The sequence below is a fragment of the Pleuronectes platessa genome, chromosome 7 (assembly GCF_947347685.1).
Source record: "Pleuronectes platessa chromosome 7, fPlePla1.1, whole genome shotgun sequence".
Lineage (NCBI taxonomy): Eukaryota > Metazoa > Chordata > Actinopteri > Pleuronectiformes > Pleuronectidae > Pleuronectes > Pleuronectes platessa.
Window position 1 is genome coordinate 21,125,168 of NC_070632.1, and position 12,553 is coordinate 21,137,720.

Genomic DNA, 12,553 nt, shown 5'->3' on the forward strand with positions numbered 1-12,553 from the left:
CCCCACACACACACACAACCAGAAATGTCGAAACATGGGATGCGAGGTGAAATATTCAACATTATTAAATGTTACTTCCTACCACATGAATTAAAAACACAGAATTCATGGAGGGTTGTTTAGCGTTGCCCATACGAGTTATTGAAACGCTCATTGAGGTATTCTCCTGCCTGAACTGGAGGATATTTGTTGGAACCGTCGCAGCAGGAGATCACAGCCTCATCGTCAGGCTGGACGAAGAAAGCCAGGGACTGACGTGTGCTGGAGTCTCCAGCAGGGGGCAGTAAAACTCTGTGGAGCTGTGCAGAAGGGACCAAATTAAATTTGAAGTTTGGATTCTGTCATACATTATATTACATATAAACACTGTTTACCCCTGAAACTCTGTAGTGTTTTGAGAAGTTCAGGTCTCTTCAAACCTGTTTATAGAACTCTAACCAAACTGTGGAGGAATGTCTTGTAACTCACCACAGAGACGAACTGGTCGCTGGTCCAGCGCTGCATCAGGTCAGCGATGTTGACGAGGACGGCTCCAGGGACACAGGGAGCACAGATGAATTCCCCTGAACGTTTACGGACCTGAGGATTAAAGTGCAGTACATGTGTGAGTTTTCTCCAGACAACAAGAAAAACAAATGTAAGAAACCAGGCCAAATTTTTCTGTTTAAAACATCTTGTTGTTTTTTTAAAGATAAATGTTAAAAGTTCTGTGTATTTATTTAAAAAGGGACAATGCACATTAATTAACATGTGTACTTGAGCCCAACATGTGAATGTGCCAGATCCAGCCATGCAGGGTAGTTTTTACCTGCAGTCGCTGGCAAGTTGATGGTAAAAATCATACAAATAACTTGTAGACGTGTAAAAATATAGACAAAGGCATACAGAAAGCACAAAAACGCAAATGACAAGTGATTAGAGATTAGACAGAGGAAAAGTCAAAAAACGAATTATCAGTACAACATCAGTAACCCGTACTCAAGATCATGGCATTTTTGAATGACTAACAACCAGTGTTTTGTCAGATTGGAGGAATCTTTGGTTGTCGTGTTCCTTAGTTCTTTGGGCAGTGTGTTCCAGGTATGTGCTGCTCAATAAGAAAAGGCATACTGTTCAAAGGTACATTTTCCATATGGTATCCATACAGTCCTCTCTGGTAGATGAGTTTTGATTTGGTTAAATGAAAAAGACTTCCTGAAGTAGCTCTTAGTAAAGGAGGAACATTTGGTTTTTAAAAGTTGCCGAGCATCCAGACAGGTGGAGATGCGAGTATGATGACCTGCAGACCCTCAGAGCTCTGAAACAACAGTGTGATGGTGCCGTAGTCAGAATGCTCTCCACACCGCAGCTGACCCTCCTTGGCTTTCCCACTGTCCACTGGTGGGTAGTACAGAGACCGCAGCGTCGTGCCGTTCTCATCAGCTACAAGAGACACAGAAGACATGATCAGGTTGACTGGCATCTAAATATTAGGAGAGTTATATAGTGAGCTCAAAACCTATGCTACTGGGAGATAGGGCACGTTGTCAGTCATCTACCCATGAGTGTTACTTCAGCTACATTTGTTTAAAGTGAGGAAGTTTCATCCTTCTTAGCCATCACCAACGTGCCCTTGAGCAAATCTCTTCTGAGCTGGACTCACTGATTGTCTTTCTGATACACTTATACAATAAGAGCAGGGACATACTTCCTATTAAGCTGTGTGCACCCAGGAACACCTCTTGGTCCAGACCTAGACCATGGGCCATCACCCTCATCACCCGCAGGCTCAGCTCCTTGCAGCGCTGGAAGAAAGACGTCTGGATCTCCTGGAAGTCCGCCACAGCGTCTGGCCATTTCTACAGCACAGGCCGGATGTTCATTAGTGCCTGAACAACTTCGAATTCCAAGTATAAACTATACTGTTGATATTAGTTAACTTAATAGTGCACATGTTATAGGGCCACGGTTTCTAAATAACCTCAAATGTATCGTGACTAACATTATTTCTACAAAGCAATTTCTTGCCTATAATACAATATCAGCTGATAATAATTATAGGTAAAAAATAAAAAAGTAGGACAGAACTTTACAATGGCTTGTACTTTGACCCCACGGCTGATTCTAAGGGCAATCTTCTTTGATATATCATGATGCAGTAGGTCTGTCACATAACATGGTCAAAAGTCATCTTTGATAGGGGAGACGTTATTACTATGTCAGGGTGGAGTGAGGCTGTATTGAATGCCTCCTTCAGGTCCCCAGGTCGACGTGGATTCAACCTGAAGAGCAGTGGTGTCAGTTAAAACAAAGACAGCATGATGGAGCAGATAAGGTGTGTGTGTTCCCTGTAGTGAATCCCACCTCTCAGCCTCCAGAGACACCCAGCCGTGGTTGGGATTGTTGGCGAAGGTTTTCCTGCTGAAGGGCCTCTTCACCTCATCCGGCTGCAGGAAGAAATCCCTGGATACTCGCATAACACGTTGCACCTTTCCAATCACACAGCAGGAGAGGAGACACACCCTCCAGGTTTACGTTTACGCAGGATCCTGTGTACTAAAGCAGTGGTTCTCAACTGGTCTGGCTTTGGGACCCACCATCATCCCTTAATGACCAGACGCGACCCAACTTCTCGTATTTATTTCATGAAAAGAGGGTGCAGTTTGAACCTGAGATGGTACAGAATATCACAGTATGCCAACACAAAAAAAAACAAGTTTAATGATAAACCAAAACGACCAGCAGGTGGCGCTGCTACAGAGGGAAATATTCCCTTTTACACTCAGCTGCATTTGAATTAAAAACCAAGAGAGTGCATATTAGGGACACGAGGTAATACAACATGCATAACAATTCAGTAACTTCAGCCTTTTTTTAACAGACTCAACGGTGCGTTCATGCACAAACATGAAATAAAAAAGTCCACTACTGAGAAGTAGTTTAAAAAAGACTAAAAGGATGTAGCTTCAGCTGAGAATACTCACTCACTGAATATATGACATTCAACACTGCACTATTATGAAGTGTTAATGGACGGCACTCTGCTGCATAAAAAAGCCCCTTCAAAATAAAAGCACATTTCTTGACATTTTTTTTCTCCAGAAAACGGGTCCGCGACCCAGCAGAGTGGAGAATCACTGTGCAAAACGATCGTCTGTGCTGCTCTCACCTCCTCGTCCGTGATCCCGGTGTTCCTCAGGAACACAAATCCAACTTCTGTAAAAGCAGCTTTCAGCTCGTTGGCCAAACCCTGCAGCTGCTCGTTCTGCACACCTCGCTCATCCAGGCTGCATGCACCGAAGTCCACTACGGGAATACTCATTTTCAACAAACTACGAGCAAAGTTCTCTGCAAACGGTTGCAACTCAACTGAGAAACCCTTGGAGACCCACAAAAGTTGATTACTACCGTATCTTGAGGCGCTCTCGTCATGTGACCTCTTGCAGCCTATAGGAAAGAGGCGCACCCAGTGAAAGGTTGACCTTAAGAGGAGTCTGTTTCTTCAGTAAACAGGGGTCCACCTGAGAAGATGTTTGCATAGAAGAGAGTGGAGCGTCTCCTTCGCAGGCTGCGGCTTCATGGGGATTTATAGGTCGGTGCCAGCAGCTTCGTACAGGACGTCTATAAAGTCGATGGCTCTAGCTCTGGGCTCTGATGGCTGCTGCTCTGGAACTCCTCTAGGCAAGTCACACCCCACTTCAGTCAAATAATCTCCCACATTGAAATGAGTCACAGAGAATGTTCCCACAAAGAGCAAGCAAGAGAACTAATTAGGAAGGAACTATAGATGGTGATCTGTACACATAACTTGACTGTGAAAAAGAAGAGAAACAAACTAATATATATTTTTGAATCCAAAATGTGATCTAAGTAACACAAGATGGTCAATTAAAAAAAGTCCTTTTCAGCATCACTTTTGTTTTTAAGATATTACAGTCATCCAATCACTTATCTAAATGCTCTGTGCAGAGAAATGCTTTGCAGATTCGATGTGTATGGATAAAGAGTCCCGGAAGCACAAGCTTTGGTCCCTGCAGCCAGCCTCCAGCCTGCTGCAGGTGGTGCAGGACTCTTTGCAGGGAGGCCTTCCAGAGGACGCCCATGTTCGGCCTCTGGGAGACTGCGTGTTCTTGCGTGTGACACTCCCCACCCCTCCACAAAATCTTATCAAAATCAGTGGTGCAGCTTTTTTGCATGAAAATGCTAACTAACTAACAAATGCAATAGAAAACACAAGCTCCTTGCCGGTCGGGAGTTGGTGAAGGAGCAGACAGAAGCAGCAGAATGGACTGAGACGTCCTCAGGTGGAGCACTTCTGTCTGGATCCACACATCATAGAGAAGCTCCTGGCTAACATCTGAAGAGGTAATAAGGAAAACAATGATCTGAGCTGCTGTGACTGTTCAGTGTAATGCAGTAAAGCTAAATGTGTCCTGCTTGTATTTGCTCTCTAGCACACAGGTGAGAACCTCACATTGTTTTTTAGCGTCTTTTAACTGACTACCTTTAAGATACGATAAATCCTTGTTTTCACCTTTTGCCGATTCCAGATGATCTGCACTGATCAGATGTACCGGTCTGCCATCAGGCCTGAACATATTGAATAACAGAACAGAAGATGCAAGCCCGCCTCCAATGACCCCAGTAAATGCCCCCCCCAGCCTTACCTTCACCTTGGACCCACACAGTGAGGCTGATCACATGCTCCTGACTCCACCCCCTACACATCAATGGGAAGCCACAGCAGAGTCACCTCAATGTGTAGGGGGATGCTGGGGACTGGACAGAGCGGTGGGCTGGATCCGAAATGTTCCATTTGAGCAAACTTTAAACTGTTGGAAAACCGAAGATTCATTGTCCTTTTCTGCATTCAAGTAAATAGGTTTGGTGTTGCACTGTAAGAAAATAATGCAAAATCTTTGAATAAAGAAAAATAAAAAAATGTTCTAGGTACCTCAGATACAGTAAACAAACGAAAAAAGCTTTTTGTATAAAACAGCTATGGATTCCACCTGGCTCATAGCATCCCAATGGACACATGGATTTGAAAGGAAGTTAAACAATTGTAAGATTTACAGTTTTACAATTACAATTTTCTTTCTGGATCTGCACCAAATCACACACACTCATAAATATCAGTCTACTTAACATGTCAGGTTTTTGTTCATCATGATCCATGAAACATTCTTCGAGCAATCAATGAAAATGTGGAAAACAACCTATCTAACCTATTTTAATGACTTCTTCCCTGACACATAACACATCCTTCCAAGTTTGATGGAAAGCAATTTTTTACGTATTCCTGCTGAGGAAAATGCCCCCTACTTGATGGAGGTAATTAGCTTTGAATATGGATAAACGATCACGTAAAGCTTGTGTTTTTGTTTCGGGAATATTGAAACTTTTAATTAAATTAATCTGATTGGTTTTGGATCATCTGATCTGCATTTGCAAAGAATCATATCATATAAAACAACCAGTAGCACGATCAATTCATAATAACTGATTAACTCACCATTCGTCAACAGGCTTCAGAATTATAAGAATCTGTTTTCTTCCATTTTGAGACCACGATGGTGTGCTAATGAGTAGCCAATCAGGAGCTGGGGATGTTGTTGGGCCCCTTTTTGGTTCCCCCCATGCTGCTGTAACTTATGAACATTATATCACATATCCTGCAGCTGCCCCAGTTTTAACCAGCGTGTGTGTGTGTGTGTGCCGTTTTTCCAGCTTGTTTACTATTTTGAAACATGTGACGGCCGAGTTTAGTAAGTTGCGCAATCCCCCCCTCCCCCCCTCCCTCCCCCGTACCGTAGTCTACTGACACTCTGCCCACTTCTCCTCTCAATGGAGTGCAGATAAGACAACAGATAACATGTGTGAAACCAAATGCACCAACTGAACTCCAGCCTGATCAAACAGCATGCCGGATAAGGAGATGCACTTCTGACGTTCCACTCCATCTACCTGGTTAAGTGTATGGAGGCCTCAGAGAATCCGCTCAGCTGGGTTGAGGAGTGGAACCTCTCGTTCGCAGGTTGTGGCTTCAGGAGTGTTTACCACCTGGGAGCCTCCAGCTGTATCCTGGAGCGGGTACCATGGCTGATTCATGGTGCTTCTAAAATCTGTGGAGCTTCGTCTGGTTGCCTCGTCGCCGCAGCTCTGACTGTTGGGATTCCACTTGGTGAGTCCCAGTCCCAGCTCGTCGTGTAACGTAAACTATCCAATTTCTGTGTGTGTCGAATGAGGATTGCTGCTATTACGACCTTTCATGTAGAAACTAGGTGTTAAAAAATTGTGTACGTCTATTTAAAACCATCAATTCATTTCCCGCTATAGAGCGCACACATTTGACACACATTTCTAAAATAAATCAGACACCAAGTAATTAGTATATTCCTTAGCCTTATTTCATTTAGTTGATGCTTTTATCCAAAGTAATTTACTATAAATGCATTCAACCATGAGGATACAAACCCAGGACAGCGAGAAGCAAGTAAGTTCAATTTGCTTCAAGAAAGCCAAACTACAAGTGCTACATATAAGTGCGAGTAAACTTTTATAAACACCAGAGTTGAGGTTGGTTTATTAGACATCATCTTCTTAACCAAGGTGTAGTCGGAAGAGATCTGTCTTTAGAGTTTATAGTGACAGTATGGATACATTTACGATTTATAATATGTATAGAGAACAGGTAAATCTTTTTTTTTTTTCACTTACAGTGTGCATACAAGTTCTTCCTACTGTAGTAATTGTGGTTCAGAGAGGTAATAGAGAAAGGTCAAGGACATGTTATCTGAGAGCAAGTGATGTGATGGATACTTGGAGTAAACAATGTATTTGGCAGGTTCATTGACACACACACACACACACACATAGAGTCAATAGTGAGGCCAAAGTCCAGATGTCACAAGGGGGTCAGAGGCAAGGGAGTCCAACGAGGGACAAACGCCCATCTCCCCTCTACCATTCACTGACTGAACACACACAATAATATCGTAACGAACACTAAATAACATCACACATAAGGGAAAATACAAAATATATATTTTTTACAGCGTTCATGTTAATAATGTAGCTACAGCTTTGATTTTTAAGTTCAAAGAATAAAAATTGACTCACAGCAATATCAGATCAAATGCCTCAGTGTGTTTATTGCAGCTTCTGCCAATGAGTCGGGGATATGGTTTCTCTCTCTTCAATACATAGAAGTTGCAAAGGAATTAAAAAGAAAAAGATATTGCTGAATTTGATGAATTACTAATCTTTCTTGGATAATTAGTTTAATTAGTTTGAACCATGTCCTAACCCGAAAATCAAACAACAATTACAAATACACTCTACCCTCCCTCTCATGTTTATCTGAACACTACATCACTGTACTCTTCTTCTCTTCTTGATCTAGGTCTAGGTATTTTTATTGACCCGAGGGGCAATTTGTTGTACAGCCAGCAGAGCTATCACGCAACCAGTGGACATAAATAAAAGATAAAAACATAAAATACACAATAAATACTTGATACAACCATGTTGGAGTACTTAAAGGGCTACTGACAGCAGGGACAAATGAGTTCCTACATCTGTTTGTCCTGCATCAAGGTAGGAAATATCCGTGGCCTGACAGAAGCAGTGTGAACTCAAAAAACAGGGGGTGACTGGGTTCAGCAGGAATCGACCAGGCCTTCTTCAAGGACCTGACCTTGTGCAGGTTAGGGAGGTTGTTCAGTGCCGGATATTTTCCTGCAAACTCTGACAATGCTTTGTAGTTGTTTCTTATTTTTAAAGGTCAGTAACCTGTACCAACAAATAAAAAAAAAAATGAAGGTAAGAACAGATACAACAATTAAAAAAATCATATAAGGACTGTCAACATCAAAATGAAGCTTTCGATAACAAGACAAGCATCAATTGCTTGTTTTCTGTATCTCTCCTAAAATATGTATATTTTTTAAATCTCTGAGATTTCTGCTTTCTCTGATTTCTTCTCCTCCATTCAACATGACTCCTCAGACTGAGACTCACACTTTGCCACATCCTCCCTTCACAGAACAATTCTGTGTCCATGTGTTGTCGATGGCGAAAGAGGCCCGGCAACAAACACTGGGCGTTTTCCACCCGACCTTCAGCCTGCTGCGGAGGGTACAGGAGACTCTGATGGAGAAACTCCCAGAGGACGCTCACCGCCGGGCCTCGGGGAAGCTCTGCGTCTCCCTCACCCGACTGGCTGATGGACAGAATGTCTTGGTGTCAGAGTTCGAGAGCAGAGAAGAGCTCATTCAGGTGCAATGGAGCAGAGAAAAACACTGGTTCGGTTTCACAACATATGCTCTGATTCTCTTTCAGAAAAAATGTCTATGACGTTCTTCGGTTCCGAGGCTTTGACCTGCACTGTCTCTCTTTGTAGGTTCTCATGTGCAGCTGCTTTTTCCCTGTTTACTGTGGTTTCACTCCACCTTCCTACCGTGGAGTGGTGAGTAGAAACACTTTTTATTCGTTTCATTCCACTGCATGTTCCTGTATTGTCCCTGATAACTCCAGTTGACAGATTCTTTAGGATTAGCTGAATGGTTACACAACAGTGTTCTTTACTTCAAAACAGCATTGGAATGTTCGAATCCTATGAATAGAAATAGAGAATGGAAAAAAGAAGTAAATACTCTGGCTGCACCTGTTGCATAATGAGCATTGTAATTGATAGATCACTGTGTTTGATGACTTGATCATCACACAACTCTGGGGTTTTACTGGGAAATGCTTTAAACACGCTATGATCGACTATATAAAAATACATTTTTTTAATTGTAATAATTTAAATTCACACAAATATTTGGTACGACTCAGAACCAAAGAGCTGGAAGCAGGCACGTACACAGATAGACACCAGGTGGTGCTCAAGCAACCACAATTTTGGCCTCTGGCTAAATAAGTGCCCTTATTGTGAGGTATGTTGTTATTTTTTGGTGGCATCAATTCTCAAGTAAAAATGCATCGTGAGGGCTGAGCTCGACCCTCTATGGTTCTACCTCTGTGAAACTGGACGATCCCCTGAACCTCTCTCCTTGACTCCCCTTATCACAGCCTCCTTTATCTATGCATGTGAATTGAGACCAATGGTTGTTTCCCTGACTCTCTTTGGTCTTCACCAGGTTACAATAGTGATTGAAAGCCTGAACATTGTTTGTCACTGTTGTGAAATGAAAAGCATCAGAGGGGCTTTACATATCCTGCGCCCGCAGTGTACATAGGACAGGCTATATATATATAAATGTATAAATTAAGAAATAATTGAATTCAATACCATAAGCTTTGAGTGTGTCTGGTCACCTAAAATAGTCAAGTTCATTCAGTCTGCTCCCTCTCCTCTCAGTACTACATGGACGGAGCCCTGAGCAACAACATGCCCCTGTTCGAGAACAGAAACACCATCACTGTGGCCCCGTTCTCTGGTGAGAGCGACATCTGCCCCAGGGAGGGTACTTTCAACTTCTTCGACGTGCACTACGGCAACGTCAGCATCCAGATCAACACTGGCAACGTGCACCGCATCTGTACTTCCTTCCTACCTCCAAGACTTGAGGTTGGTTTACTTTCAGGGTCCTTTTGAAAGCATCAGGAGGTTCTCTGCTGTAAAAGAATAGCAAAGATTTGTTCATCGCTAACGTTTGTTCTCGACAGAAACTGGCAGAGATCTGTCACAACGGCTACATGGATGCTCTTCGTTTCTTGAGAGAAAAAGGTGAGAACTACTCGTCACTTTCATCACACACATAGTGACAAATAAAACATGATCCTAATCAGCTGTCTCTTACAGATCTGCTTGGGACACAATGTCTTCCCTGCAGCTTGGTGTCAGACATGGAAACAGTCAAACCTACTTGTGAGTTTTGGAAGAAATTGGCTCAAGCGGACGAGTCCGAGAAGACTCACCTGAACGGGTTGAATCCTGCACCAGAGGAGGATCACTGGCTTGACCAGAAAGTCATAGAGAACCTCCCGGATGATATCAAGAAAAGTAAATGACACAGATTAGACTTGGGTGGCCGGTTTGATCCTTCACCTGCTAAGATACCTTCACCAAGGCCCCACAGTCCCTTCAATTCAGTTCCCTAAATATGCCAGACTGTCTTTCATCAAGATCCATGTATTTTTCCTGGGAATAAGAAAATATTTAAAAAAAGGTCTAATCTCATTATATTGAAGATGTTAAAGAAATTTAAATAATGCTGGTCAAGATCCAGACAAAAATGTAAAAGGTTCTTCTCTGACCAAAACCAAATCGTTCCACTTTTTTGGTAATCCATCCAATAGATGCTGCGAACAAACAAACAAACAAACAAAGAAACAAGCAGGGGGAAAACCATTGTCGGAGGTAACTAAAACTTCTCATCTCAAAATTATAGTTTTTTAGATCAAATCTGAGACAACTCGTTCTTTTAATTAATTAAAGTCGTGTTTACTTTAAGACATGTCATCATTCTGACCTTATCTGTGATCAAATACTGTGTACAAGGCGTATTTCACAGAGCACAGTAGGGTTCCGGTGGGGTTGGAAATTTGTTTATGAAACTCAGTAAATTTTCAACAGCATCTTTGAATTCTCTTGTATGAATTTGTGTTGTGTGTGTGTGTGTGTGTGTGTTAGGCCTGCGTGAGGTCTGCAGGGAGAGTCCTGGTGGTGTGGGTCCATGGTCTCAGCTCACAGAGTTCCTTCCGGTCAAGCTGGTTTTGTATCTGCTGACCTTCCTCATGCTGCCGATCGAGCTGAGCCTCTTACTCATTAAAAGGTAAAGAAAAGACAAGGGGTTTGTCTTTCTGGTCAAATTTCCCCATTAAGTTTTTATATGAATAAGTTAGTCAAAACCATTGGAGGCAGACATGCATTGTATATCCTGCACATTTCTCCACAGAATATGGAATACAAACCAATTAAAATGTTACATCCATGATAACTGGTTTTAGTCAGCAACACAGCCTACTATGATCCTCTCCATTTGAGAGATTTACAGTTGCATTTTCCAAGTTTCAAGGTCTCAGGCAGCCAAACGCAACAGCCCCTTTAAAAATCATATCTCAGATTGGATTTATTTCTGGCTTCAATATTTCTTATCTTGTTTGAACTGTTCGTATTGTGACAGTGTGCTACAGTCAGGCTGTGCAGTCATTCACAGACTGTTGACGCCGTCTACAGATTTCTGCACTGAAGGAAACAACAGGTCTGTGCCTGCAAGGATAAGTCTAACTGCTGAATTGTAGCTGCTATACGTAGACATTTAAGTACTGGAAACCAGCAAGCCTGTAATTATGTGATCTTGTGACACACCTGAATAACCTACACATTTTCTGCTGCTATATCACAACCAATAGAGATAATGTGATTACAGTTAGACCGAGAACAGTCAACCTGCTTGGTTTTTATTCTTGCCTTTGTCTTCATCTAGTGCGTCTCGATGTCGGAACAGGTCCTCAAGCTCAGATCTGACACCCGACAGGAGCAGACAAAAACATTAAGCCACAAGTTTAAAACAAATCCCTTTCCTTTGGTATTCCCAACAGTAACCTCAACCTCCTCTCTCTCACCTCCACATGTTTTCTGACCTTCGAACATCCAATCTGACTAAAGGTGGCGAGGTGACTTTATTCCACAGAAGTAGACACTCATCATCCATAAACCAGGCAGAAAAAAAAGCATTGTCACTTATTATTTATGTAACATTGATAGCTAGTTCATGAGTACCTCACTTTTGAGTGACCACCATTTGAATCATGGTGAATAAATTCATTCCAGACATCTTTTCATATAAGAAGTTTTGTTACCAGTGATTTCTGCCAACAATTCATCGGCACTGTTTTTTTTTTTTTTAAGAAAGGTTTAAAAATAACATGTCAATATTTTTTATAAAAACATTCATATAGGATATTAGAAGTGTGTTTAGTGGGACACCACAATGAAAAATGTAATTGGTAACAACCTAAAAAAATAAAAATAAATTCAGTTCTTTAAATCTAAAGTTATAAACTGTGTAAATATAACTTAATTGATCTCCTGCTACCAATTGAAGTAGTTATTTCAAGTCATTTTTCTGTATATGTAGATTTTTACATTCAGTCTCTACCTTTACTGACAGTTACTCAATTCATTTCACATAGCTGCTCCCTTCAGCTCTATCAGATATTGTTCTTATGTACAAATCCTTTAAACATTGACACACTTTCCACTATGTTACAAACTGTTTCTTCTAATCAATGTTGTAAATACAGTTTTTTTTTTTTGTGTTAAGAGTTCAGTTACATGCACAACTATAGCACTTCTGTCCATCCTGAGAGGGAGATCCTCACATGTGGCTCTCCAAGGTTTCTATGTTTGTTCCATCGTTAAAAAGGTTCTTTTGGTAGCTTTTTTCTAAGTCTTGTAAAGGACGGAGGAGGTTGCACCTTGTTAAGCCCTATGAGACAATTTGTGAAAATGGGCTATACAAATAAAATTGTATTGATTATGTAACTTGTTTTAGAGTGTATTGTTTTTCAATGTAGAAGAGCAGGACAGTAACAAATACCTGTTATGCAGCTGGAGAAT

General features: G+C 41.6%; 2 protein-coding genes across 3 annotated transcripts; one reads left to right on the forward strand and one right to left on the reverse strand.

Moving 5' to 3' along the window:
• Positions 1–4: 4 nt before the first annotated feature.
• Positions 5–5,730, reverse strand: si:dkey-10o6.2 (uncharacterized protein LOC100124608 homolog). Of its 2 annotated transcripts, none has more exons than XM_053426728.1 (9): positions 5,495–5,730; positions 4,647–4,811; positions 3,149–4,336; positions 2,344–2,468; positions 2,195–2,261; positions 1,688–1,838; positions 1,280–1,422; positions 469–579; positions 5–299 (listed from the first exon to the last, which is right to left on the reverse strand). In XM_053426728.1, the coding sequence occupies exons 3-9, from the start codon at positions 3,299–3,301 to the stop codon at positions 120–122; spliced, it is 930 nt and encodes a 309-aa protein (XP_053282703.1). In that variant the 5' UTR covers positions 3,302–4,336; positions 4,647–4,811; positions 5,495–5,730; the 3' UTR covers positions 5–119. The 2 variants fall into 2 exon arrangements, with proteins under 2 accessions (XP_053282703.1, XP_053282702.1); XM_053426727.1 differs by having other exon boundaries at positions 4,647–4,874.
• A 106-nt stretch (positions 5,731–5,836) lies between these two features.
• LOC128444325 (patatin-like phospholipase domain-containing protein 2) lies at positions 5,837–12,478 on the forward strand. The gene is made up of 8 exons (XM_053426725.1): positions 5,837–6,163; positions 8,027–8,259; positions 8,384–8,449; positions 9,347–9,556; positions 9,655–9,715; positions 9,791–9,991; positions 10,622–10,763; positions 11,115–12,478. The coding sequence occupies exons 1-8, from the start codon at positions 5,959–5,961 to the stop codon at positions 11,230–11,232; spliced, it is 1,236 nt and encodes a 411-aa protein (XP_053282700.1). The 5' UTR covers positions 5,837–5,958; the 3' UTR covers positions 11,233–12,478.
• The last annotated feature ends 75 nt before the right edge of the window (positions 12,479–12,553 follow it).